At 43.6% G+C, this 26,676-nt stretch overlaps 1 protein-coding gene across 1 annotated transcript in view; it reads right to left on the bottom strand.

Moving 5' to 3' along the window:
* Positions 1 to 655: 655 nt before the first annotated feature.
* The window catches only part of LOC142200812 (ferroportin-like), a 44,278-nt gene continuing 18,257 nt past the window's right edge, over positions 656 to 26,676 (bottom strand). The window contains exons 3-9 of the mRNA XM_075271438.1: positions 25,941 to 26,008; positions 18,859 to 19,018; positions 14,716 to 14,831; positions 13,136 to 13,262; positions 6,374 to 6,583; positions 3,435 to 4,148; positions 656 to 1,096 (exon numbers count right to left, since the gene is read on the bottom strand). Coding sequence (XP_075127539.1) covers positions 825 to 1,096; positions 3,435 to 4,148; positions 6,374 to 6,583; positions 13,136 to 13,262; positions 14,716 to 14,831; positions 18,859 to 19,018; positions 25,941 to 26,008 — 1,667 coding nt within the window. The 3' untranslated portion in view covers positions 656 to 824. The remainder of the gene's footprint in view (positions 1,097 to 3,434; positions 4,149 to 6,373; positions 6,584 to 13,135; positions 13,263 to 14,715; positions 14,832 to 18,858; positions 19,019 to 25,940; positions 26,009 to 26,676) is intronic.

The raw sequence follows: 26,676 nt of genomic DNA, 5'->3' as shown, positions 1-26,676 counted from the left end.
AAACTGGGGTTTTTAGAGGCTCCCTCCACCATGAATTTGCCCAAACTGGGGTGTTTAGAGGCTCCCTCCACCATGAATTTGCCCAAACTCTGCTGGTTAGAGGCTCAATCCACCCTGATTTTCAAAACAAATGTTGGTGCCAACCTCAACTTACTACAAGGGCCAAATTCACTGCTGGTGACAAGCTCTCCTCACTGCAAGTGCCAAATACACATGTTTCAAGGTGTTTTCCTACTGTCAGAGAGGTGGTATTGAGTGTGTAAAGTGTGTAGTTGTTAGGCTGTGATGTTGGGGTAATAGAGGGTCTTTGGTGTGTTAGATGCCCCCAGACATGCTTCCCCTGCTGTCCCAGTGTCATTCCAGAGGTGTTGGCATCATTTCCTGGGGTGTCATAGTGGACTTGGTGACCCTCCAGACACGGATTTGGGTTTCCCCCTTAACGAGTATCTGTTCCCCATAGACTATAATGGGGTTCGAAACCCGTTCGAACACACGAACATTGAGTGGCTGTTTGAATCGAATTTCGAACCTCGAACATTTTAGTGTTCGCTCATCTCTAATTAGAACCATTATAATATAGACATAAGCATAGATATTGGTTTTATAAGTAATGTATGGTGTTTATTTCCAGTGAAGTTCATAGAATCTGTATATGGAATATGGTGGTTCATGTATAAAATAAAAATATAAAAAGAAATGGAACAGATTAGGTGAACATTGGACAGGTCTGCTAAAGTTATCCAACACTTCATGCTAAAACTCATACTACGAAGAGTATACTACAAAGAGCACTAGCTATTTAGAAATGGTTAGTCACAAGACTATCAGGCAGGAGTATTTAGTGATTCCCTCTGTTTTGATTTATATTTTTTGGTATAAAAAAAATACATGGTGTGTCCAGCGATCACAAACAGGATCGAGATGATAACCAGGAGCCCAAACTGTTGAGGCTGTGGAGCAAGAATAACCATGATGAAGTGTACTAAATCCATCAGGTAGTTCATTGAGCTTTGCACTCCATTGACCACGCCACGCTCTGATTCGGGTATGTTCTCCTGAAGAAGTTGAGTCACTGTTAAGTCAAAGGACCACAGACCTACAGAGGATAAAAATACAAAAATAACATTATAACCAATATGGTCTAACAAGGCTAATGATAAAAAGTCATGTTGTATGTACTGTAGTTATAACCAAGGGCACATACCCATTAAAAACAAGGCTGAACTCAGGAATATATTGCTTTTCATGTAGTATTTCAGAGTTCGAGAGCTGTAATTGCTAAACAGTGAAAAAATGGGTCTGGTCCATCTATAACATACTGTGATGAAGCTTCGTTGGTCACACAGTATAATACTCCCATAGTGGCCTCCACCGGTATAATGCCCCCACAGTAGCCTCTTCACACAGCATAATGACCCCTTAAAAACAACTAATACCTCACCCAGGTCCCCCAATGTAGGTCTCCTTTGCTGTCAGTAGCAGCTAGATGTAGTAATGTTATCATACCTGCCTCCATGTCTCTGACAGTAGCATGGGTAGAATCAAGAAGCAGGGAGTTATGTGTTGTGTTCACCTCTATATGTGACCTGAGAGTTGAAGCTGGGACATACCTACCAGTGTACTATACCAAATCTGAGAATGCCCAAATAATCTGGGATGGTTGGGAGGTATGGCAAAAGTGTTGTAAAATGGTAACTCTATTAACTGTAGTAGTATCATTGGTGTAAATACCAGGGTAGCTATGGGGCCCAACAACTCTGGATTCATTTTCGCTCAGTGATGTCTATAGAAGTGAAAACCAAAAGTGGTCATTTTGTATTACTATGGAGCCTTATATTAACTGTGCTGTGTGCATGATCCCCTTTCTGCAGAATTACTTTTTTTTGTACTATGACAATATTGCATTATACTTTTTGCTGTATTTCTGTGCTTTGATATCTGTAACGTCACTGTATATATAATTAATAATGGTTACATGTCCTCTGACATTACATTGTGCATTATCCGTGTCAGACCCCAACAGATTACATACCGATGACCTATCCTAATGTAAGTGAATGGAGTTGCCTTGCGGCTCGAGGATGCTGTAACTGAAACGTCTCAAAATCAAGTGCTGCAGGAATTATTTGCAACAAGAAGACATAGTCGCTGCATCTTCAGTGGCGTAATACGGTACTTACATTGGTGAAGGCATCGCAGAGTAACACGGCTATTTTTGGTGATGTAACAAGTGTCACAGTTAAAATCACCAGTCTTATAAACATTAAAGTAAAAATCTCATTGGTTGCTATGGAAACTCCTCCACATTTCTCTTGCACTGAGGGTGGCTTCACCTATTTTAGAATTTTATGTTACGGACAAATTTACCACAGAATCTGCAAGTCTTACATATAAATACTGATTCAGATTCATTGCAGAATTGCCAGAATTTAAAGGGTTTTTGTCATTCCAGACACTTATTCCCTACCCACAGAATAGGGGATAAACATCAGATCCCTGAGGTCTGACCACCAGAACCCTTAGCAATCACAAGACCAGGGGCCCAAAAGTCCCCCTGCATCGTCCATGTGACTCAAATGCCAGTCCAGATGAAAGGTCAGCTCTCTACTCATTTTTTGGGGCCAGTTGCACTTATTCCCTATCCATGTGCACCCCATAAAAGATTTGATGTATGAAAGAGGTAAGCTTGCAAAATTCATAATGATGGAGCAAAACATTGCATTGCTGAGATGCTCTGTAAAACTAAACCCACACAGGATTCCAGAGAAGGCCTCCGATGGTGGATCCACCTGCAGCAGAAAACAGCCACAATGTTTTTGAAAATGCAATATCTCCAATGCAGATTTTTTTCTGCAACGTGTGGATGGGATTAGACAGAAGCCCATCCACCTTGCAGGTAACGTGGGGCCCGGTTTAAAAGACATTTTGCACCATGGTTTTACACATGCGTGGAGATGGCTGAACCAATAGAAACTACTCACCATCTGTTACCTCTTTTAGGCCTCCTTGCAGGGTCCAGCATTCTCCTGGTAACGCCATGAGCCCAGGGTCACCACTGAAGCCTGTGATTGGGCCACCACAAGTCACATGGGTGCTCGACACGCCCATGTTACCACTGAGACCCAATCACAGGCCTCAGCGGTGATTATGGTCACATGACGTCACCGAGGAGGTGGAGAGAGAGTGCTGAATGCTGCAAGATGGCCCAAAAGAGGTAACAGAAAGCGAGTAAGAATTTTTTTTATACCTCCCCTGGTTAGCCATTGCTGACACCCTGATATTCCCACCACGTTAGGATGAAAAGCATGCTATAAGTTGGGTCAAAAAATTGCACAAAATGATTTGTTCTCCATGCAAAGTGTTGTTCCAAGAGTGCTATTAATAAATGTGTCCCATGGTGTATTTCACAATAACTATGGCTCACATGGACTTACCCACTCTCGCTAATATTACTCCTGAAAACAGCAGTATGATTGAGATGTAAGAGTCTGGAAGATCGCCGGCACGGACACTCTCAAACAACACAGTATTGTTAGTCCAGTGAATTGAGGAGCGGTCTGGGAGGATTGGCTGGTTGATATTCCCTTGAGATGGATAAATATGAAGCTGGTTCTGATGCAGTTTCTCAGTATTTGAAGAAGAATTCACACCCATAATGACAGAAAAAATGCCCAAATCAAACGGGCTTCCTGGAGCAAAGACTGAAAATACGCAAAGCATTAAACAACTAACATGGAGGCAGCTGGATATAATTCCTGTAACCACTAAGCCGTAATGTCTTCTTAGTTTGGTAAACAGAAATGTGCCCATTAATCCTGAGATGGCAGACACGGCCATGAGTATGCTGAGCAGAGAGCCACTTATCCCCTGAGTGTAGGCGTAACCTGTAGTAATACAATCAAAGCCCAGGACTGTGGTGTACAAGAAAGCCAATCCTAAACCTGCTAAAAAGACAGATTGTCTGTAGTAGGATCTCCAGCCGTCTGTACAGGTACGCAGCATTCTGCGTAGTTCTTGGAAGCAACCTGGAAGTGATGAAGTGCGTTCTGCCGGGGGTTCTGAAGTCCGGGGCTTCTCCTTATGTGATACGCTGGGAATAACGGGTGTGCTAATGAAGTCACCTATGACTGAGCAGATTGGCAGATCACCTACAAAATAAGAGTAATGTATCAGAAAATGGGCAGAGGATCACATCAGTTGGTAAGCTGGTTTTTAAAACCATCCGTCAGTGTGTTTGGCGCATTTCCCCTGTGTATCTGCTCTTTTGGACAGAGTCAAAAGTCAGACTTACAGTACTTTTGCGCTGTCCAAAAAACAAGGATATATGATGGCCAGAAACAAATCAGTTTTTTTTAAAACAGGCCAGTGGGTACCTTCTTTGTTGCAGGTTGGCTACTGTGCGGCAAGATTGCACGCAGGAGCCATCCTGTATCTGTGACAGCCAGGAGCCTTATGAAGGTTCCCAGGCCTGTAATAGGAACATTACTCTAATAGTAATAGTAAAGTTTAGAATCTTCCATAGACTGCAATACAGTTGCAGTAGTAATCAAATGATTGCAGATGCAAGCTCCATATGGAGGATAATAAAATAGTAAAAAAATAAATAATGAAAAGATGTAAATCACCCCCTTTTCCTAGAATACATACACTCACCGGCCACTTTATTAGGTACACCATGCTAGTAACGGGTTGGACCCCCTTTTGCCTTCAGAACTGCCTCAATTCTTCGTGGCATAGATTCAGCAAGGTGCTGGAAGCATTCCTCAGAGATTTTGGTCCATATTGACATGATGGCATCACACAGTTGCCGCAGATTTGTCGGCTGCACATCCATGATGCAAATCTCCCGTTCCACCACATCCCAAAGATGCTCTATTGGATTGAGATCTGGTGACTGTGGAGGCCATTGGAGTACAGTGAACTCATTGTCATGTTCAAGAAACCAGTCTGAGATGATTCCAGCTTTATGACATGGCGCATTATCCTGCTGAAAGTAGCCATCAGATGTTGGGTACATTGTGGTCATAAAGGGTTGGACATGGTCAGCAACAATACTCAGGTAGGCTTTGGCGTTGCAACGATGCTCAATTGGTACCAAGGGGCCCAAAGAATGCCAAGAAAATATTCCCCACACCATGACACCACCACCACCAGCCTGAACCGTTGATACAAGGCAGGATGGATCCATGCTTTCATGTTGTTGACGCCAAATTCTGACCCTACCATCCGAATGTCGCAGCAGAATTCGAGACTCATCAGACCAGGCAACGTTTTTCCAATCTTCAATTGTCCAATTTCGATGAGCTTGTGCAAATTGTAGCCTCAGTTTCCTGTTCTTAGCTGAAAGGAGTGGCACCCGGTGTGGTCTTCTGCTGCTGTAGCCCATCTGCCTCGAAGTTCGACGTACTGTGCATTCAGAGATGCTCTTCTGGCTACCTTGGTTGTAACGGGTGGCTATTTGAGTCACTGTTGCCTTTCTATCAGCTCGAACCAGTCTGGCCATTCTCCTCTGACCTCTGGCATCAACAACGCATTTCCGCCCACAGAACTGCCGCTCACTGGATGTTTTTTTCTTTTTCGGACCATTCTCTGTAAACCCTAGAGATGGTTGTGCGTGAAAATCCCAGTAGATCAGCAGTTTCTGAAATACTCAGATCAGCCCTTCTGGCACCAACAACCATGCCACGTTCAAAGGCACTCAAATCACCTTTCTTCCCCATACTGATGCTCGGTTTGAACTGCAGGAGATTGTCTTGACCATGTCTACATGCCTAAATGCACTGAGTTGCCACCATGTGATTTGCTGATTAGAAATTAAGTGTTAACGAGCAGTTGGACAGGTGTACCTAATAAAGTGGCCGGTGAGTGTATAACACACACCATAATCTGGAGTAGAAGTCTTTCACCTCTGCCAAGTCAGTTCTCCCTAGACTGTGCTGATGAGATCCAATCAGATCGAAACAGTGCTGTCCACAGCTGGGATACTGACTTCGCAAAATCTCGCATCATTGCAGCAAAGGATTGTGGGAAAGTCGGGCATGATGTTCAAGGGAGCTTCCCCTAGAGGGCAGCATACAGAGGAACTGTTTCCCTATTTACATCTTGGGAAACATATTTGCATATTCTTCCCACTATGGAATTGAATTTGTTATAAAAAAGAAGATAATAAAGAAGAAACTGTATATGGCAAAAACAACAGTACAGTATATCTGCCCCCCCATGGGAATGCATCACTACCATATTTTGGATCTGTGTGAATTGGTAGTGTGCATGAGCCCTTAGTGCCAATGCGGTATGTCATACGAACCTTTATCCTAAGTCTTGTTTAGTAGCACATTTATATGTTAGAATTGTCGCTCTATATAATGCTCACCGATGGACTGCTGTGGTTTTACAGCCAGCTGAGGTACCATTTTATAAACTCTGGAGAGGAAGATAAATTCTACAAGCAGCGAAACCAGATTCCAACCAAGAATGAAACCGCAGCCAACCACATTGGACGCCCAAGTCATGACTTGACCCACTGATAATGGGGCAAAGATATTAATTACTTGATCCATCCTTCTCACAGTCGCATTCATTCCTAGAATTTAGAGATATAGAGATAACATTTCTTAAATTCATTACATACTCTATGTATGGTTGCCAAAATGTATCCACAGTTAAAACATAACTATATACTGCTGTAAGCGAAGGGCCCGATAACAATATGGCATTGCACTGACCACATTCCAACATCAATGGTTCATCATGGGATGGGACCATGTTGGATCTTTTGTGTTAGCCACTAGATCACATATGACCTCTGATCGGTTGGGAAACCCTGCAGTTGAGTTGCAGTAATCCTATGATTATAACTCATGCAATATCTATGGATTTGGCAATATAAGAATTTTTGTACTGTCCAATTTTAGCTATTCTATATACAGGAAATAAATTGTCTAACCAGTACCACCAATAAGTAAGGGGATATTGTCACTCCTTGGGGAGAGACCACCATATAGGTTTGGGGAGACTTATTAAGCCTTTAGCACTCCACTTCGCAAAGGACCATGGGAAGAATATGCAAATCTGTCTTCCATGATGTAATTAGGAAGTCAGCTGCTGCCTCAGTGTTGCAAATAATCCCTGCGTCGTTGCAAAACAAAGGCCTCTTGGAAGGTCGAGCATGATGCGAAAAGGAGCAGCCTTTATTGGGTTATTTCACTGGAATTCTGTCTTCCTAACTACATCAGGGAAGACATGTTTGCACATTCCAGTGAGCGCCCTCTATTGGTTTGCAACTCTGAGGCAGCAGCTGACTTCCTAATTACATCATGGAAGACAGATTTGCATATTCTTCCCATGCACCAATAAGTAGTAAGTTTCTACTTTATGGAAGAGAGCTAATATTCAGACTTGTTCTCAGGGAGCATTGCCTGTAAGACTCTCTTCACTGGATGATTCTCCATACAGACCACCAGTATCCCTTGAGTTCTAATGTTAGAAGGTGCTACAGATATCATATATATGTACGTTAAAGCGGTTGTCCAAGATAACTGGAAATCCCTACACTAATCTCAATACCCACCCCGCTCCTATTTTCTAAATAACATAATTAATCAAAAATGTATAGTTGCCCATATCCCTGGGGTGGCCATGGGACCACCGCAGGGACATTTTCTGATTATCCGGTGATAATCCATTTCATCATTTTCAGAAACGGATCGTCACTACTACTTCCCCCCCCACCATTCACCCCATTATACTTACCTTCCATGTTTCTTCCGGCAAGATGGCTCCTCCTCCTGTGCCGATTCTGTCTGTGCACCCTCCTCTCCAAGCACTGTGTGCACTGCTGCCTATAATTCACCTCTACTGTGAATCCACACATGTGCAGTAGAGGTGGATCATCGCTGGAGAAGAGCAGGCACAAACAGAATCAGTAGAGGAGGAGGAGCCGTCTCACAGGAAGAAGCATGGAGGGTAAGTATATAATATGGGTCGGGGGGTGGGCTGAGTAGGTAGGGAAGGGCGTGATAGCTAGAGAGACAGGGAGGGGTTTATGGGAGGGAGAGAGGAAGGAGGGGGAGTGAGGAAGGAGGGAGGGAGAGAGATAGGAGGGAGGGAGAGAGGAAGGAGGGAGGGAAGAAGGAAGGGGGGAGTAAGGTCAGAGGAGTTAGTGAGGAAGTTACATAGCAGGAAGCTGAAGCAGGTAACAAATGCAGGAGATACCAGGAGCTTCCACTGACACCCAGAAATCTGTCAAAACACTGCTACAGGTGTATGGGTGCTTTTATGAACCCATTAATAGCACTAACAGACATTTAAAAAGAAACAAAAAATTTTTTTGCAAACCCTTTAACCGCTCTACATTTGTCCATAGCGTCACTTATTTTAGCAAAGACTGTGTATAGTTAATACAGCATATCTTATTAATTTTGTATACTCAGTTTCCGTACAAAGTACAATTAAATAGCATATATTAAACCTTCACATCTAATGATATACCAATTATAAAGCTCAAAGGAAACAATCTCATGCATATTCATACAGCCTGCAGCATGACAAACACATCAAAGCAAATGTAGGGAAAGTGAGAACAAATGAATAATTCGGTATTAGTGTTTTGCTTACAAACATGATTTTTTTTTCCAAACACTTAGATCACATAAATGCTCTGCACACATAAGTTTTCTCTAGTTGTGGGTATATCACTACTACTATAGAGCAGGGGCTGCAGACATGTGGCTCTCCAGATGTTTAAAGCTACAACTTTTTTCTAGACTTCGGTTGTAAATTCAGTAACTCAACAAAGCGATTTACTGTGTAATTGTTTGTAACTAGAGATGAGCGAGTAGTGTTCGATCGAGTAGGTGTTCGATTGAATACTATGGTATTCAAAATACTCGTACTTGATCGAACACTACTAGCTGTTCGAAGTTTAAGGTTCGATGCAGAACCAGCATTGATTGGCAGAATGCTATACATTCTGCCAATCAACGCTGGTTCTTCTCTTACCTTTAGAAGTGTTCTCCGTGCAGCGTCCCCACGGCGTGCACGGAGAACATGCGCAGTCGGCGCAACCTCGCATGCGCAGTCGGCTCTGCTCAGGCGTCGGGCTGGGCAGAGCCGACCGCGCATGTGCAGTCGGCTCTGTCTAGGCCCCGATGCCTAGGCAGAGTGAATTCCAGCCGGAAGACGCCGCGGGGGCGCTGCGCCGGGAGAAGACTTCAAGGGGAATCCAGCACGACCGTCACTTGTGGACTTGGTAAGTATAATTTTATCGAATTTTGCGTACCCCTGAAACGAGCATTTCCCCCCATAGACTATAATGGGGTTCGAAATCCGTTCAAACAGCTGAACAGTGTGCGGCTGTTCGAATCGGATTTCGAACCTCGGACATTTTAGTGTTCGCTCATCTCTATTTATAACCATTGAAAATTCCTATACACAGTACTATATGGTGCTATACCATCTATAGTATTAGGGAAATGTGAATTGTATATGATGTAGATTAAAAAATCCCAGGTAATACAATTCACAGTCGCTGTAAACTTGAATCATGCTGGACCTTTTCTTTATGATCAGGAGTGTTTAGCCTTCATAGTGTTGCACTCCATAACTAAGACTTAAAGGGGCTCTATCCTCACATATGCGTGAATAGCCTTTAAAAAGGCTATTCAGGCACCGTTAATCCTATCTTAAACCCCGCTCCCGTTTTAAAATAAAACTATAAAAACATATATGTAAATCATACCTTTGCATGCACAGGGGGCGGTTGTGCACGATCCAACGTCATCTTCGGTCCCGCCTTCCTCTTCTTTCTTCTTCCAGCGACATCCTCCTGTCCTGGCTCTTCTCTGCCTTCATCTTCTATTCTTCTGGAGTGAAGACGTTCGCGAGCGTACTGCGCATGCTCACGTAGTTCTAAAGGATACTTAGAACTACAACAAAAATGGCGCCGGCGTGTGTGCAGTAGCGCTCCGGAGGGAGCGCTACTGCGCACGCGCGGGATTTGAATGCAACCCACCAGAAGAACAGAAGATGAAGGCGGAGAAGAGCCAGGACAGGAGGACGTCGCTGGAAGAATAAAGAAGAGGAAGGCGGGACCGAAGATGACGTCGGATCGTGCACGACCGCCCCCTGTGCATGCAAAGGTATGATTTACATATATGTTTTTATAGTTTTATTTTAAAACGGGAGCGGGGTTTAAAATAACATTAGCGGTGCCTCAATAGCCTTTTTAAAGGCTATTCGCGCATATGTGGGGCTCATACAGAAAAATTTTGCTGATAGAGCCCCTTTAAAGGGGTTCTCAAAGATTTAAAGGGGTTATCCATGTATTCAAAATTGATGATCTGTAATAAGACAGGCCAACAATTTTAGAACAGGTGGAGCAGGGCCGCCATCAGGAATTTTGGGGCCCCATACAGCCTAAGTGTCTGCCCCCCCCCCCCCCCCCCGCCGCCATTTTAAAACTACTTTAATTTGCGACATACCCATTATGTATTACATTTCCCTTTATTTAGCAGCTTTACAAGGCTTAATCAGATTCTATTTGCAGGTACAATCTGCTACATGTGACAGCGCCTATAGAGAGCCAACACCATTTATAAGAGCCCTCCTAATAAATCCTCAGGGCTTATTCACATTGCGTTTTTGGCCTCCCTTGCCGGGATACGTTGGTAACCAGTCAGAATCAGCTGTCAACTTATCCCTGCACGAAGAACTGGTCATTAAAAAAAAGGGGGGCCTGCAGTTCTCTGTGCAGGGATAAGTGGGTAGCTGATTGTGACTGGTTACCAACGTATCCCAGCAAGGGAGGCCAAAAACGCAATGTGAACACTCCTTTAAAGTGAAAGTCCCACCCCCAAACAGGCTGCTATGCTAGTAACATAGCGGCCTACATCATTATTAATACAAAGCACACATACCTTTGGAGGTCTTGTGTGGTTTGTAGTTCTCCAGCTAAAAACTTATATATTATATATTATTTCCCCAGACATTCCCTCTCCGCAGTGCCACACACCCGATGCCCCAACAATCCCCCTTCCCCCCCGTCCACCTTCTAACATCTTTCCACTGCCCCCTGTACCCATACCTCCCAACTTTTGAAGAACCAAAAGAGGGACAAAATGTGCGGCGCGCAAATCATTAATTTTTCATGTGCCCGCACACAGTATAATCCTCCTACAGTCACCCGTACATTATATATCCCCCCTCTATCTCTCCCCCAGCTTCATATACACCCTTCATCTGCCCCCAGTTTCATGTCTCCCACCCAATCTCTGCCCCCAAATTCATGTCCGCCCATCCATTTCTGCCACCAGTTTCATGTCCCCTCCATCTCTGTCCTGTTTCATGTCCCCCATCTCTACCCCCAGATTCATGCCCTCCATCTCTGCCCCCCAGATTCATGTCCCTCCATCTCTGCCCCCATATTCATGTCCCCTCCATCTCTGCCCCCATATTCATGTCCCCTCCATCTCTGCCCCCATATTCATGTCCCCTCCATCTCTGCCCCCATATTCATGTCCCCTCCATCTCTGCCCCCATATTCATGTCCCCTCCATCTCTGCCCTTATATTCATGTCCCCTCCATCTCTGCCCCCATATTCATGTCCCCTCCATCTCTGCTCCCATATTCATGTCCCTCCATCCCTGCCCCCAGTGTCATGCTGTCCTCTCCATCTCTACCCCATATTCATGTCCCCTCCATCTCTGCCCCCAGATTCATGTCCCCTCCATCTCTGCTCCCATATTCATGTCCCTCCATCTCTGCCCCCATTGTCATGCCGTCCTCTCCATCTCTGCCCCCAGTGTCATGCCGTCCTCTCTCTGCCCCCAGTTTCACGTTCCACATTAGACTGACTGACTTACCTTCTCCTTCGTTCCCTCGCAGCTCTCTGCGCGCCTCTCTCACACTGGCGCACAGTTATAGACGCGATGTGACGTCATCACATCGCGTCTACAAGCCAGTAGCGGAGGCGGCGAAGCGAGGAGCTGACACAGGTCAGCTCCTCGCTTCAGCCGCATATGTGACAGCGAGAGAGGCGCACAGCGGCGAAGCAAGGAGCTGACCTGTGTCAGCTCCTCGCTTCGCCGCCGGCTACTGGCTTGTAGACGCGATGGCTGAAGCGAGGAGCTGACCTGTGTCAGCTCCTCGCTTCGCTGCTGCCGCCGGCTACTGGCTTTTAGATGCGATGTGATCACATCGCGTCTACAAGCCAGTAGCAGCGGCGGCGCCGAAGCGAGGAGCTGACACAGGTCAGCTCCTTGCTTCAACCGCGTATGTCTTCAACTCAGATCTGCGTCCTCTGGATGCAGATCTGAGTTGAAATAGGACATACACAATGACTGCTACGGGCGCCAGGGGGCCGGCACACGGTAGCGGGCCAAAACCGGGCCCCCCCCCCATTTTTCAATTTGGCCGGGCCCCTGACGCCAGTACCAGTAGTACTGCCCTATCGGCGGCCCTGAGGAGGAGTATAGCTGTCAGGACACTCTCAGATCAGCTGTTTTCCAGGGAGTGCAGCTTCTGACATTATTTACATGCCAGTGCTTGCAATGCCCTTACCATATTATTGATAGCAGTGGTTGTGGATACTGCATTGATGTCCTAAGACTCTGCTGCAGCGCCCAATACAGCAAGTAAGCAGCGCAGTACCTCACCATTACAGGAGCAGTGAACAGCTGATCTGTTCTTGTCCCAACAGTCGTACCCTCGCCAATTTATAGTTGATGGGTCATCAATTCTGGAAATGTGATTTTACCCCTCTAGGCTAAAGCACCACATTAAGGAAATGCAGCGTTTCTGGTTGCTGTGGAATTGCAGAGGTGAAAAGCGCTACATTTTACAGTACCAGCAAAGTAAATGAGAGTCTGGCCAGTCTCATACACACATTGCAGGAAAGCTTCTTTTTCAAAAACGTGATCAATACCCTTGAATGCCTGAAGAGCAAAACGGACAGGGTTTTGTGCCACAAGGGTCTCACACTAACCAATGAAAAAAACAACAACCATGTGTTCAGTGTCATAGCAATTCCCCCAAAAAATGAATAGCATACTGACAAAATATATATATACAGCCATGTGCATGAGGCCTTAAATTCCCAGAGCCCTGCTAAATTCTTGAATACTGTCAATGTCTCACCAGCCAGTTGGCTTCTGTTATCTCCTGTAATAACTACGATCCAGTCTTTCTGAATGGTTATAGTTAGCGCCGTGCTTGCAAGATTTGCCAGATCTGCTAAAATAATAACCACTCCATAGCAGAATACCTGTGGATAAAAAAGACATAAAATTGCAATTTATTTCCATTTATTGCTGATGCTTTGGCCGTAAACCACAGCAACACTCACACAGAAGCTTATGTGACAACAAACTAATTTACATAACTATGTACGCAACCTCGGAGACAGAATATAATGAAAACACAAAAACTCTTTCACTGGAAGAAAGGAAATTCCTAAACAAAGACCAAGGACTTTTGGAAATTGTTCCATTATTTGATACTTTGATTCAATTTTTTCAATGTTCTAAAGTTAGTTTGCTGTTCTATGGAATCTTAAAATCCAATGTTTAGTTGGATAGATTCTGTCAACTGAGGAACAACCAGAAAGCCTTGAGAAGCTTAACATGAATATCCACAATTTTGTTATATGAATTGCTCTTTTTTTTTTTTTATGTAGATTGTGAGCCCCATATAGGGATAAAAAAAAATTTTTCCTATTTTTTCAGTATGTCTTTTGTAGAATGGAAGGAAATCCACGCAAACACCGGGAGAACATACAAACTCCTTGCAGATATTGTTCCTGGCAAGATTCGAACCCAGGACTCCAGCGCTGCAAGGCTGCAGTTCTAACGACTGAGCCACCGTGTTGCCCCTTGTTACATGAATTTCTTAATATATCCTTATCATAGTTGGAGTTCTGTTTTTCTGACACCGTATGGGATCTATGGACGCAAAGAGACTTGCAATATGCAGTACCACAATTTCAGTTAATCTATAGGAAAGAAACTTGCCAGGACCTTTCCAGAACCTTTTTAGATGGTCCAAAAAATTTTCTGTATAGAAACTTTGCAACTGCATGTAAGTCATTGCAAACAACAAAATGATGCCATGGTGTCCTAGCCATAGAGATAACTCAAAGAATCTTGTCTGTCTGCAGTCATCGCTAGATGGAGTTGAAAGGTTTACTGCATATAGTTTATTCACCGAACTCAATATAAAAAAGTATGCCATGAGTTTTTCCTAGCTCCTCCGATAATTGGTTGAAGACACCTGGAATTCTGTATATAGTAATACAGACAACCACAAAAACAGCTCCAATTTTTAGAAAGATATATTAAAAAATGATATAGTGTTAAACACAATGTTAGTGCTGGACATTCATATTAAAGGGGTCGGCCAGAATTATAAAAAAACATGGCTTCTCTTTTCCAAAAGCAGTGATGTTATGTTTAGAAGAAGCAGCCATTGTTGAATCCTGGACAGTTCCATGTTGTGCGGATACAGCAGAAGCTGTACTGTATTCTATTTGGTATACATCACTAAAACAGCCTCACTAGAATGAGATGCGCAGATAATTGAAAGGTTTGTGCATGGAAACATTTTTGTACAAAAAAATACTCTAAAATGTCCATTCAGTTTACTTATTGCCATCTATATTGATTGCATAGCCCCTTTAACTGTGAATTAAAGCCAGGAAATCACACACCATCGTGACTTACTGTAAGCCAGCCATGCCATATCTGCTCTATTTCATTTTTATAGGAGAATACCAGCATCAGGACTATACAGCAAGCGGTGACGGATGAATTCTGAATGAATAGTGATGCATGAGCAACTGAGAAGGCAAAAATGGACCATTAACACAAAACATGAACTGAGTTAAGTTGGAGTGTGCTTTTATAGCTTAGTAGAAGAAAAAATTGTACCGTGCTTTACACAGCAGTGGTGCCGTGTTATAGGTTACATTTAGCATGGACATTATCATTTCTACATTTTTTTTTAATAGTTTTTCCCAATCTTGAATTGTTAATTTGATAAAGAACATTTCTCCTACCAAATCTCAGCATTTAGCTATCTCCCTGGAACTGTGGGATACAAACTGGCACCCCTTGTGTACTATACGTATACATACATATATATGCTGTATCAGCTATAAGATTTCCTTCATGACATCAAATTGAGAAATATAGGGTATTATGAAAGAATCATGCCATACAAATGCTGCGTGTTAAAGGGTTTGTTCGATTATTTTTCTTATCATTTGATACTACTACAAGTTGGGCCATAAACAGAACAAACATTCCAAAATCCATTTCCCATAGCCATTGTTTTCTGTGGGACAAGTTGTACTTTCTATTGGCACCATTAAATATTCCATACAATGTATGAAATGTTTTAAAGGGATGGAATTGTAAAAATAAACTCGGTTGTCCCATTTTCTTGTGAGCTTTGTTTACAGATGAGCGATTTATTTATATAAAATCGATTCGGCCAATTTTTCGATTTCTCTGTAACGCTTAGATTAATTTGCAGCAAATCGCGTTAACTCCTTCCCAACGTCTGCGCTGCTGGGAAGGACTACCCACAAACCATGGCAGAAGCATGGTGCACACACAGAAACTGTGTCAGCCGTATGTAACAGCCCCAGTTGGAGCTGAGCTCTGACCCTGAGATGCCGCGGTCAAACATGATATATATTGGGGTCGCAATTGGCCCCCTCATGACGTTTTAGGGGGTGCTGCTGCAACATACTTTCCCTGATATGGCCATTGCATGATCGGGACATGAACCTATGTGATCTACTAACACGAAGCTTGAGGAAATCCGGTTTCGATACGAATCGAATATTTCCTGAAATTCGGATCAAATTCCACTTCGTCAGCTTCGATTCACTCATCTCTAAAAATGAGAGGTTACCTTCATTCTGCAGGTCAATATGACAATGGTGATACCAAACTTGTTTAGTTTTTATGTTTTAATTCTTCTACCAAAATAAAATTCTCTTATTTTTTCAAAACAAAATATTCTTTCCATTGCCATAGTCTGACCACCATATTTTTTCATACTACAGACCTGGATTTAAGGGTTCTTTTATTGTGGAACAAGCTGATATTTTTATTGGTACGATTGGTACCAATAATTAATTACTTTTGATCAATTATTTTTTAAATGGAAGGAGGAGTGAACAAAAAACATCAAATTTATGCTTTTTAACTTTTTTTCATTACATTTTGGGGCTTACCATATTAAATACATACTTTTATATTTCAGACATAGCTAACTACTGTATAATATGTCTATTTATTCTTTATTTTTTGTAAAATGGGGAAAGCAATTGATTTCAAATTTTATATATTTTTTTTTATATTTTTGAAAACTGAATTAACATTTATGTTTAGTCTCCCTTGTGGGATTGAACCCTAGGTGTTTTGATTGCTCATACAATATACCTCAGGACTTATGTGGTACTTCTATTATACACTGTGTGTAGTATGGTGTTATAGAAGATCTATAGGCTCCAAGCTGACATGACAACCATTGCCACCATGACAATCTCCAAGATGGGGAACCCATGTGCCACAATGGTAACCATGGCATTAATTGATCCTGGCACAGCTATTACCAGAGGGTGACTTCTCTATAATACAGTCAGTCTTTTTTATATTCCCTGCCTGATATTATGATGTACATATATGTCAAATTGTGGGTTAAAGAATATGACATATGTATAGATATGTATCAGGTTGCATGGTCCTAATATTCTTTTAAAGGGATCCTATCATACAAACGATTTTTTTTTCTGAGTAACACATTGGAATAGCCTTAAGAAAGGCTATTCTTCTCCTACCCTTTGTTGTCTTCTCCGCCCCGCTGTTTACCTAAAATCCTGTGCTCAAACAACACTGGGGGCGTCCCCAATGCTGTGAGAGAACTCTCTCCAGCGCCGCCTCCATCTTCGTCCGGCGCAGGTTTCAGACTTCTAGGCCTTGGGCAGAGCAGACTGCGCATGCCCACAGGCCACAAGAAAATGGCTGCTTACAATACTGGGTAAGTGCCCATTTTCTCGTGGCCTGTGGGCATGCGCAGTCTGCTTTGCCCAAGGCCTAGAAGTCTGAAACCTGCGCCGGACGAAGATGGAGTCGGCGCTGGAGAGAGTTCTCTCGCAGCATTGAGGCCACCCCCAGTGCTGTTTGAGCACTGGGGCCCGCCCCCAGTGCTGCGACAGAACTCATTTGCATACTGACAAAAAACAGGATTTTAGGTAAACAGCGGGGTGGAGAAGACAACAAAGGGTAGGAGAAGAATAGCCTTTCTTAAGGCTATTCCAATGTGTTACATGCATCCCAACAAACATCGGGAACCAAGGGCAATTGAGTATGAATTTTATTCTTTTTTTATGTTACACCTCCCCTGACCTCTTCATTTATTTCCTGGACCTCCTCCTTTATTACCTTTATTTATGGGCCTCAGAGTAATGACTCTGCATGTATCACAGAACAGACAGGGCACCCTGCTGACCTACACTCCACTTTTGTGGGAGAGAATAGTACACAAATTACAGTAAAGCCTGACTCGGCAAGAGAAATATAGATTCTTAGCCCATCTTAGCCCATGCTACAAAGGTAAGAAATGTATATCCAGAACTGGAACTGGTTTAACTGTGTTTTTCCTCAAGTAATAAGTTACCCTGTTTCTGCATACCTCTCACCTCATGGCCATCATGCTCACTCCAACTCTCATAATACAACATCTAGAACATGCTACCACCAACACTAGGTACCGTGTAGGCATCCTCAGCACTGCACCAGCCCAGGAGGCGAGGTGGAGGAGTTGGTCGAGCCTTTCACTACCAGGACCATTGCAAGTACCACTACTCTCAGCCTCATAGCCTCCACCAATTGTTGCAGTAGTACTGTTAAATTTATGCAAACTGCATTGCATTACCTGGAGACAGGGAGTTATCGTTGTACCCACAGCTCGCTGGCTTACTTTTCTGCTTAAAATGTCTGCTAACTAATAGTTTCCACATTTTAGCAGCAACTGTACATTTCTGTGTAGTAAAACAGATTCCTACAAATTCCTATTTCTAAAACTAAAATGTCCCCAGAGTCAGAAACATTGCAAATTATCCCTGATTTGCAGATCTTTTTACTGCAGCATTTTCATAACCTACATTATCTGAAATAATATATTAGCGCACTTCTGAAAATCCTGCACGGTAATCACATCATTTTGCTATTTCTTTCCTCCTGACACAAGTGAGTTTCCTGTAGATGGCGATGTACTACTTGGAAAACATCGCCAATTTCCATTTCAATGAAAGCAATAAGCTATTGTCACAGCTCTGGTGAGGGACAAAAAAGAGGTTTTCGCCTATTGTACCTGATTCATATGAAAATATACAATTGTTATTTTGCAATTGAAATATTCCCCGTTTTGGTTTATTGTAAATGGACAAGAAATGCTGCAGGTAATGGAGTTCCCCTTCAGTTTACATTCTACACAGTAGTCAAATGCTGTACATGTTTAATACAAAGTATCTGCTAAAAAGACACAATGTTAGAAGAGTTTTCAAATACCTGAATATATGTAGAAGGATGGATAGATAGATAGATAGATAGATAGATAGATAGATAGATAGATAGATATAGATGATAACGATAGATAGATGATAGATAGATAGATAGATAGATAGATAGATAGATAGATAGGAGATCGATAGATAGATAGATAGATAGATAGATAGATAGATAGATAAATAGATAGATATGAGATAGATAGATAGATAGATAGATAGATAGATAGATAGACATCTATAAGGAATAAAAGGACGTGAATTACATAATAAACATGTAGCGTACCTTTATTTCTAGGTTTCCTGTCAATCCAGTCACCAATTAGGGCCCCGAACACTAGCACAGAGCCGGCTACCACTAAGCCAAAAACCGCTGTTAGCAGCAGGTTATGTCCATAGAGTTCAATAAGAAATACAGAAATAGCAAAATGCCACATGCGGTCCCCCTAAAAACAAGCAGATATTCAGACATAGAACATTCTGTGTTCTTTATTCTTATTACAATTGAATCAGAAAACAGATTTTATTATCAAAACCTGAAAAATTCACATGTCCTATTACTATGTCATTCTAAGCTACCCTGTCATTCTCATAGGGCTAACACATATGAAGATATATTCACCAGGGTTCACAGAAGAGACTTTTAGAATAAGGGATGCTTTAGAAAACACCGCACATATCTCAGACCATTCATAGCACTACACTAGAATTATATACTATAATACTAATTATATACTATACTATACTCGTATACTTTACCTGGTGATACAAATGTTTTCAAATAATAACACTTTTAATAAACACTTTTCCAATATACTGTTATTAAATATTAACATCTCACATGACTTTATTGCCTGACGGAAAGCTTCTCTCTCATCACAGGAGGAATTTGTCCCCCTCCCTTCTTTGTCAGAGAGTGTCATATCAAATCCCAGCACTCTGACTGTGTTCAAGACATGCGTAAGGAATAGAGATGAGCGAACACTAAAATGTTCGAGGTTCGAAATTCGATTCGAACAGCCGCTCACTGTTCGAGTGTTCGAATGGGTTTCGAACCCCATTATAGTCTATGGGGAACATAAACTCGTTAAGGGGGAAACCCAAATTCGTGTCTGGAGGGTCACCAAGTCCACTATGACACCCCAGGAAATGATACCAACACCCTGGAATGACACTGGGACAGCAGGGGAAGCATGTCTGGGGGCATAAAAGTCACTTTATTTCATGGAAATCCCTGTCAGTTTGCGATTTTCGCAAGCTAACTTTTCCCCATAGAAATGCATTGGCCAGTGCTGATTGGCCAGAGTACGGAACTCGACCAATCAGCGCTGGCTCTGCTGGAGGAGGCGGAGTCTAAGATCGCTCCACACCAGTCTCCATTCAGGTCCGACCTTAGACTCCGCCTCCTCCGGCAGAGCCAGCGCTGATTGGCCGAAGGCTGGCCAATGCATTCCTATGCGAATGCAGACTTAGCAGTGCTGAGTCAGTTTTGCTCAACTACACATCTGATGCACACTCGGCACTGCTACATCAGATGTAGCAATCTGATGTAGCAGAGCCGAGGGTGCACTAGAACCCCTGTGCAAACTCAGTTCACGCTAATAGAATGCATTGGCCAGCGCTGATTGGCCAATGCATTCTATTAGCCCGATGAAGTAGAGCTGAATGTGTGTGCTAAGCACACACATTCAGCACTGCTTCATCACGCCAATACAATGCATTAGCCAGTGCTGATTGGCCAGAGTACGGAATTCGGCCAATCAGCGCTGGCTCTGCTGGAGGAGGCGGAGTCTAAGGTCGGACCTGAATGGAGACTGGTGTGGAGCGATCTTAGACTCCGCCTCCTCCAGCAGAGCCAGCGCTGATTGGCCGAATTCCGTACTCTGGCCAATCAGCGCTGGCCAATGCATTCTATTAGCCCGATGAAGTAGAGCTGAATGTGTGTGCTAAGCACACACATTCAGCACTGCTTCATCACGCCAATACAATGCATTAGCCAGTGCTGATTGGCCAGAGTACGGAATTCGGCCAATCAGCGCTGGCTCTGCTGGAGGAGGCGGAGTCTAAGATCGCTCCACACCAGTCTTCATTCAGGTCCGACCTTAGACTCCGCCTCCTCCGGCAGAGCCAGCGCTGATTGGCCGAAGGCTGGCCAATGCATTCCTATGCGAATGCAGACTTAGCAGTGCTGAGTCAGTTTTGCTCAACTACACATCTGATGCACACTCGGCACTGCTACATCAGATGTAGCAATCTGATGTAGCGGAGCCGAGGGTGCACTAGAACCCCTGTGCAAACTCAGTTCACGCTAATAGAATGCATTGGCCAGCGCTGATTGGCCAATGCATTCTATTAGCCCGATGAAGTAGAGCTGAATGTGTGTGCTAAGCACACTCATTCAGCACTGCTTCATCACGCCAATACAATGCATTAGCCAGTGCTGATTGGCCAGAGTACGGAATTCGGCCAATCAGCGCTGGCTCTGCTGGAGGAGGCGGAGTCTAAGGTCGGACCTGAATGGAGACTGGTGTGGAGCGATCTTAGACTCCGCCTCCTCCAGCAGAGCCAGCGCTGATTGGCCGAATTCCGTACTCTGGCCAATCAGCACTGGCTAATGCATTGTATTGGCGTGATGAAGCAGTGCTGAATGTGTGTGCTTAGCACACACATTCAGCTCTACTTCATCGGGCTAATAGAATGCATTGGCCAGCGCTGATTGGCCGAATTCCGTACTCTGGCCAATCAGTGCTGGCCAATGCATTCTATTAGCTTGATGAAGCAGAGTGTGCACAAGGGTTCAAGCGCACCCTCGGCTCTGATGTAGCAGAGCCGAGGCTGCACAAGGGTTCAAGCGCACCCTCGGCTCTGATGTAGGAGAGCCGAGGGTGCACTTGAACCCTTGTGCACCCTCAGCTCTGCTACATCAGAGCCGAGGGTGCGCTTGAACCCTTGTGCACACTCTGCTTCATCAAGCTAATAGAATGCATTGGCCAGCGCTGATTGGCCAATGTATTCTATTAGCCTGATGAAGTAGAGCTGAATGTGTGTGCTAAGCACACACATTCAGCTCTACTTCATCGGGCTAATAGAATGCATTGGCCAGCGCTGATTGGCCAGAGTACGGAACTCGACCAATCAGCGCTGGCTCTGCTGGAGGAGGCGGAGTCTAAGATCGCTCCACACCAGTCTCCATTCAGGTCCAACCTTAGACTCCGCCTCCTCCAGCAGAGCCAGCGCTGATTGGCCGAATTCCGTACTCTGGCCAATCAGCACTGGCTAATGCATTGTATTGGCGTGATGAAGTAGTGCTGAATGTGTGTGCTTAGCACACACATTCAGCTCTACTTCATCGGGCTAATAGAATGCATTGGCCAGCGCTGATTGGCCGAATTCCGTACTCTGGCCAATCAGCACTGGCTAATGCATTGTATTGGCGTGATGAAGCAGTGCTGAATGTGTGTGCTTAGCACACACATTCAGCTCTACTTCATCGGGCTAATAGAATGCATTGGCCAATCAGCGCTGGCCAATGCATTCTATTAGCGTGAACTGAGTTTGCACAGGGGTTCTAGTGCACCCTCGGCTCTGCTACATCAGATTGCTACATCTGATGTAGCAGTGCCGAGTGTGCATCAGATGTGTAGTTGAGCAAAACTGACTCAGCACTGCTAAGTCTCTGCATTCGCATAGGAATGCATTGGCCAGCCTTCGGCCAATCAGCGCTGGCTCTGCCGGAGGAGGCGGAGTCTAAGGTCGGACCTGAATGGAGACTGGTGTGGAGCGATCTTAGACTCCGCCTCCTCCAGCAGAGCCAGCGCTGATTGGTCGAGTTCCGTACTCTGGCCAATCAGCGCTGGCCAATGCATTCTATTAGCCCGATGAAGTAGAGCTGAATGTGTGTGCTTAGCACACACATTCAGCTCTACTTCATCAGGCTAATAGAATACATTGGCCAATCAGCGCTGGCCAATGCATTCTATTAGCTTGATGAAGCAGAGTGTGCACAAGGGTTCAAGCGCACCCTCGGCTCTGATGTAGCAGAGCTGAGGGTGCACAAGGGTTCAAGTGCACCCTCGGCTCTCCTACATCAGAGCCGAGGGTGCGCTTGAACCCTTGTGCAGCCTCGGCTCTGCTACATCAGAGCCGAGGGTGCGCTTGAACCCTTGTGCACACTCTGCTTCATCAAGCTAATAGAATGCATTGGCCAGCACTGATTGGCCAGAGTACGGAATTCGGCCAATCAGCGCTGGCCAATGCATCCCTATGGGAAAAAGTTTATCTCACAAAAATCACAATTACACACCCGATAGAGCCCCAAAAAGTTATTTTTAATAACATTCCCCCCTAAATAAAGGTTATCCCTAGCTATCCCTGCCTGTACAGCTATCCCTGTCTCATAGTCACAAAGTTCACATTCTCATATGACCCGGATTTGAAATCCACTATTCGTCTAAAATGGAGGTCACCTGATTTCGGCAGCCAATGACTTTTTCCAATTTTTTTCAATGCCCCTAGTGTCGTAGTTCCTGTCCCACCTCCCCTGCGCTGTTATTGGTGCAAAAAAGGTGCCAGGGAAGGTGGGAGGGGAATCGAATTTTGGCGCACTTTACCACGTGGTGTTCGATTCGATTCGAACATGGCGAACACCCTGATATCCGATCGAACATGTGTTCGATAGAACACTGTTCGCTCATCTCTAGTAAGGAATATTTCAGACGATTTTTTAAATATGTCTCGACCTTGGTGTGCAAGTAACAGCATACTGGAGGGAGGATCTTCTCAGCATAAAAGACTTACAGTGTTATGTACAGTATTGTTCAGAAGCTTCAGGCAAAAAGGCTGCTAAGTATGAACGCTCTCAAAACTAGAAATGTTAATAGTTTATTGGCAACTAAAAAAATGTAAAATTAATGAACAAAAGAGGAATCTAAATCTCATCAATATTCAGTGTGACCTCCCTTTGGAGAAGAAGTCCTGGAAGTGATGATATGGCCTCCACAGAGCCTTGATCTCAGTATCATCCAGTCTGTTCAGAATTACATGAAGACAAAGAAGGATTTGACCAAGCCTACATCCACTGAAGATTTGTGCTTATTTCTCCAATATGTTTGTAAGAACCTCCCTGCCGAGTTCCTTCAAAAACTGTGTGCGAGTTTACCTAGAAGAATTGATGCTGTTTTTTCGGCAAAGTAATGTGACTTAGATTTCCTTTTTGTTTATTCTCTTCATTTTCTCAATTGAGATATATATATATTTATATAATTCTCTGGTCTGATGAAACCAAAACTGAACTTTATGGCTTCAGTTCTAAGGGTCATGTGTGGAACAATCCAGACACTCAGAATCTTCCTCATCACGTGCCGAATACCAGCCCCACAGAGAAGCATTATGGTGGCAGCACCATGCTGTAGGGGTGTTTTTCAGCGGTTGGGACACGGAGATTGATCAGGATTAAGGGAAAGCTGAATGAAGCAAAGTGCAGAGATATTTTTTTTCAAATTTGAGGACAGTGAGTGCCAGATATCAAAAAATTATCCCTCATTCTTGTTCCTCTTCTTGTATATCTTTTGTAAAAGGTGAAAAATGTATTTGTTCTGAAGGATAACCAGCGTATATCAGAGATATTTTTAATGACAACCTGTTAAAGAATCTACAAAAAAACTACACATAAAATTGTGACAAAAGGAAAAGTTTTATGAACACTCAACTTGTAAAGGATGTATAGAAATATTACTCATTTGACAAATTTTTGATGATAATTCTGTTAAATCTGGGCATGTCCCATTCTGAAACGGCATGGAGTTTAAGGAAACCGCACCCAAAAGGGGCTTAGTTTGCACAAAACTGACCTAAATGAGCATTCCTTCTAATTTGTGACTGGCCTGGTGAACATGTAAATGTTCCTATTTTTAGGGCTTCATAGCTGGCACGCAGGATTGTTGATTGGGAAAAATTCAGTCTTCAAAAAAGCACAACCTATACAAATGGTCCTCATAAATGGTTGCACAATATGTGTGCAAGAATTAATCATGGTTGTCCTGCAATGCCATCTGACACTTTGTTTGGGAGACATCATCTACACTCACCGGCCACTTTATTAGGTACACCTGTCCAACTGCTCGTTAACACTTAATTTCTAATCAGCCAATCACATGGCGGCAACTCAGTGCATTTAGGCATGTAGACATGGTCAAGACAATCTCCTGCAGTTCAAACCGAGCATCAGTATGGGGAAGAAAGGTGATTTGAGTGCCTTTGAACGTGGCATGGTTGTTGGTGCCAGAAGGGCTGGTCTGAGTATTTCAGAAACTGCTGATCTACTGGGATTTTCACGCACAACCATATCTAGGGTTTACAGAGAATGGTCCGAAAAAGAAAAAACATCCAGTGAGCGGCAGTTCTGTGGGCGGAAATGCGTTGTTGATGCCAGAGGTCAGAGGAGAATGGCCAGACTGGTTCGAGCTGATAGAAAGGCAACAGTGACTCAAATAGCCACCCGTTACAACCAAGGTAGCCAGAAGAGCATCTCTGAACGCACAGTACGTCGAACTTTGAGGCAGATGGGCTACAGCAGCAGAAGACCACACCGGGTGCCACTCCTTTCAGCTAAGAACAGGAAACTGAGGCTACAATTTGCACAAGCTCATCGAAATTGGACAATTGAAGATTGGAAAAACGTTGCCTGGTCTGATGAGTCTCGATTTCTGCTGCGACATTCGGATGGTAGGGTCAGAATTTGGCGTCAACAACATGAAAGCATGGATCCATCCTGCCTTGTATCAACGGTTCAGGCTGGTGGTGGTGGTGTCATGGTGTGGGGAATATTTTCTTGGCACTCTTTGGGCCCCTTGGTACCAATTGAGCATCGTTGCAACGCCAAAGCCTACCTGAGTATTGTTGCTGACCATGTCCATCCCTTTATGACCACAATGTACCCAACATCTGATGGCTACTTTCAGCAGGATAATGCGCCATGTCATAAAGCTGGAATCATCTCAGACTGGTTTCTTGAACATGACAATGAGTTCACTGTACTCCAATGGCCTCCACAGTCACCAGATCTCAATCCAATAGAGCATCTTTGGGATGTGGTGGAACGGGAGATTCGCATCATGGATGTGCAGCCGACAAATCTGCGGCAACTGTGTGATGCCATCATGTCAATATGGACCAAAATCTCTGAGGAATGCTTCCAGCACCTTGTTGAATCTATGCCACGAAGAATTGAGGCAGTTCTGAAGGCAAAAGGGGGTCCAACCCGTTACTAGCATGGTGTACCTAATAAAGTGGCCGGTGAGTGTATAACGTTGGATCGTGTTAGTAGTATATTACATAATGATATATACCTAATTTACATGCTACACTTACCCATATTGAAAGTGCACAGCTTACGTAGACAAGAAATCTTGGTCCCATGAGGTAGTTAACAGCTGGGCCTGATAAAACCAACACAATTATTGGTATACATATCATATTAAACAATTCTGAATTCTCAGATTAAGAAGCAAAACTTTTTCATATCAGATTTATTCATAGGAACAAAAAAAGCTGAAAAATATCAATATTGAAGAACTAATAATTCATCCTATGGGATAATAATACATTTTTTATTTGATTCAGTGACCACCAGTTATCTATGGGATACTACACAGAATCCATCGATTTGATATATCCATATTAACACTGAATATGCCCCTGAAAGGTGTGGGCCCTACGTAGCATTAGCACAGTACCTGCAAAGTGGATGGGATTCTGGCCAATCCCATCCACACATTTGAGAAAAAAAAATCTGCAGCAGAGAGCAAAAAGGCAAGGGTTTTTGCAAATCACAGCATATCAATTATATCTATGGATATGCAGGCGTTTTCCGTATAGGTATAATAGAGACAAAAAGTCTGCAGAGGAAAACTCTGTGGACTTGATGTGAAAAAAAATCTGCGTAAAAAAAATCTGATGTGTTTCCACCGCATTTTGTCCGCGGTGCTTTTTGGCTGCAACTTGCTACTTGGGGCCTTAGCCTTAAAGGGGTATTCCCATGTAAATAATCTTATCTATATTTGTAGATAATTAAAAGTTAAACATTTTTGCAAATATAAGTAATTAA

This window comes from Leptodactylus fuscus, chromosome 4 (assembly GCF_031893055.1).
Source record: "Leptodactylus fuscus isolate aLepFus1 chromosome 4, aLepFus1.hap2, whole genome shotgun sequence".
Taxonomy (NCBI): domain Eukaryota; kingdom Metazoa; phylum Chordata; class Amphibia; order Anura; family Leptodactylidae; genus Leptodactylus; species Leptodactylus fuscus.
Note: the sequence above shows the minus strand (reverse complement) of the source record. Positions and strands in the feature narration are given on the sequence as shown.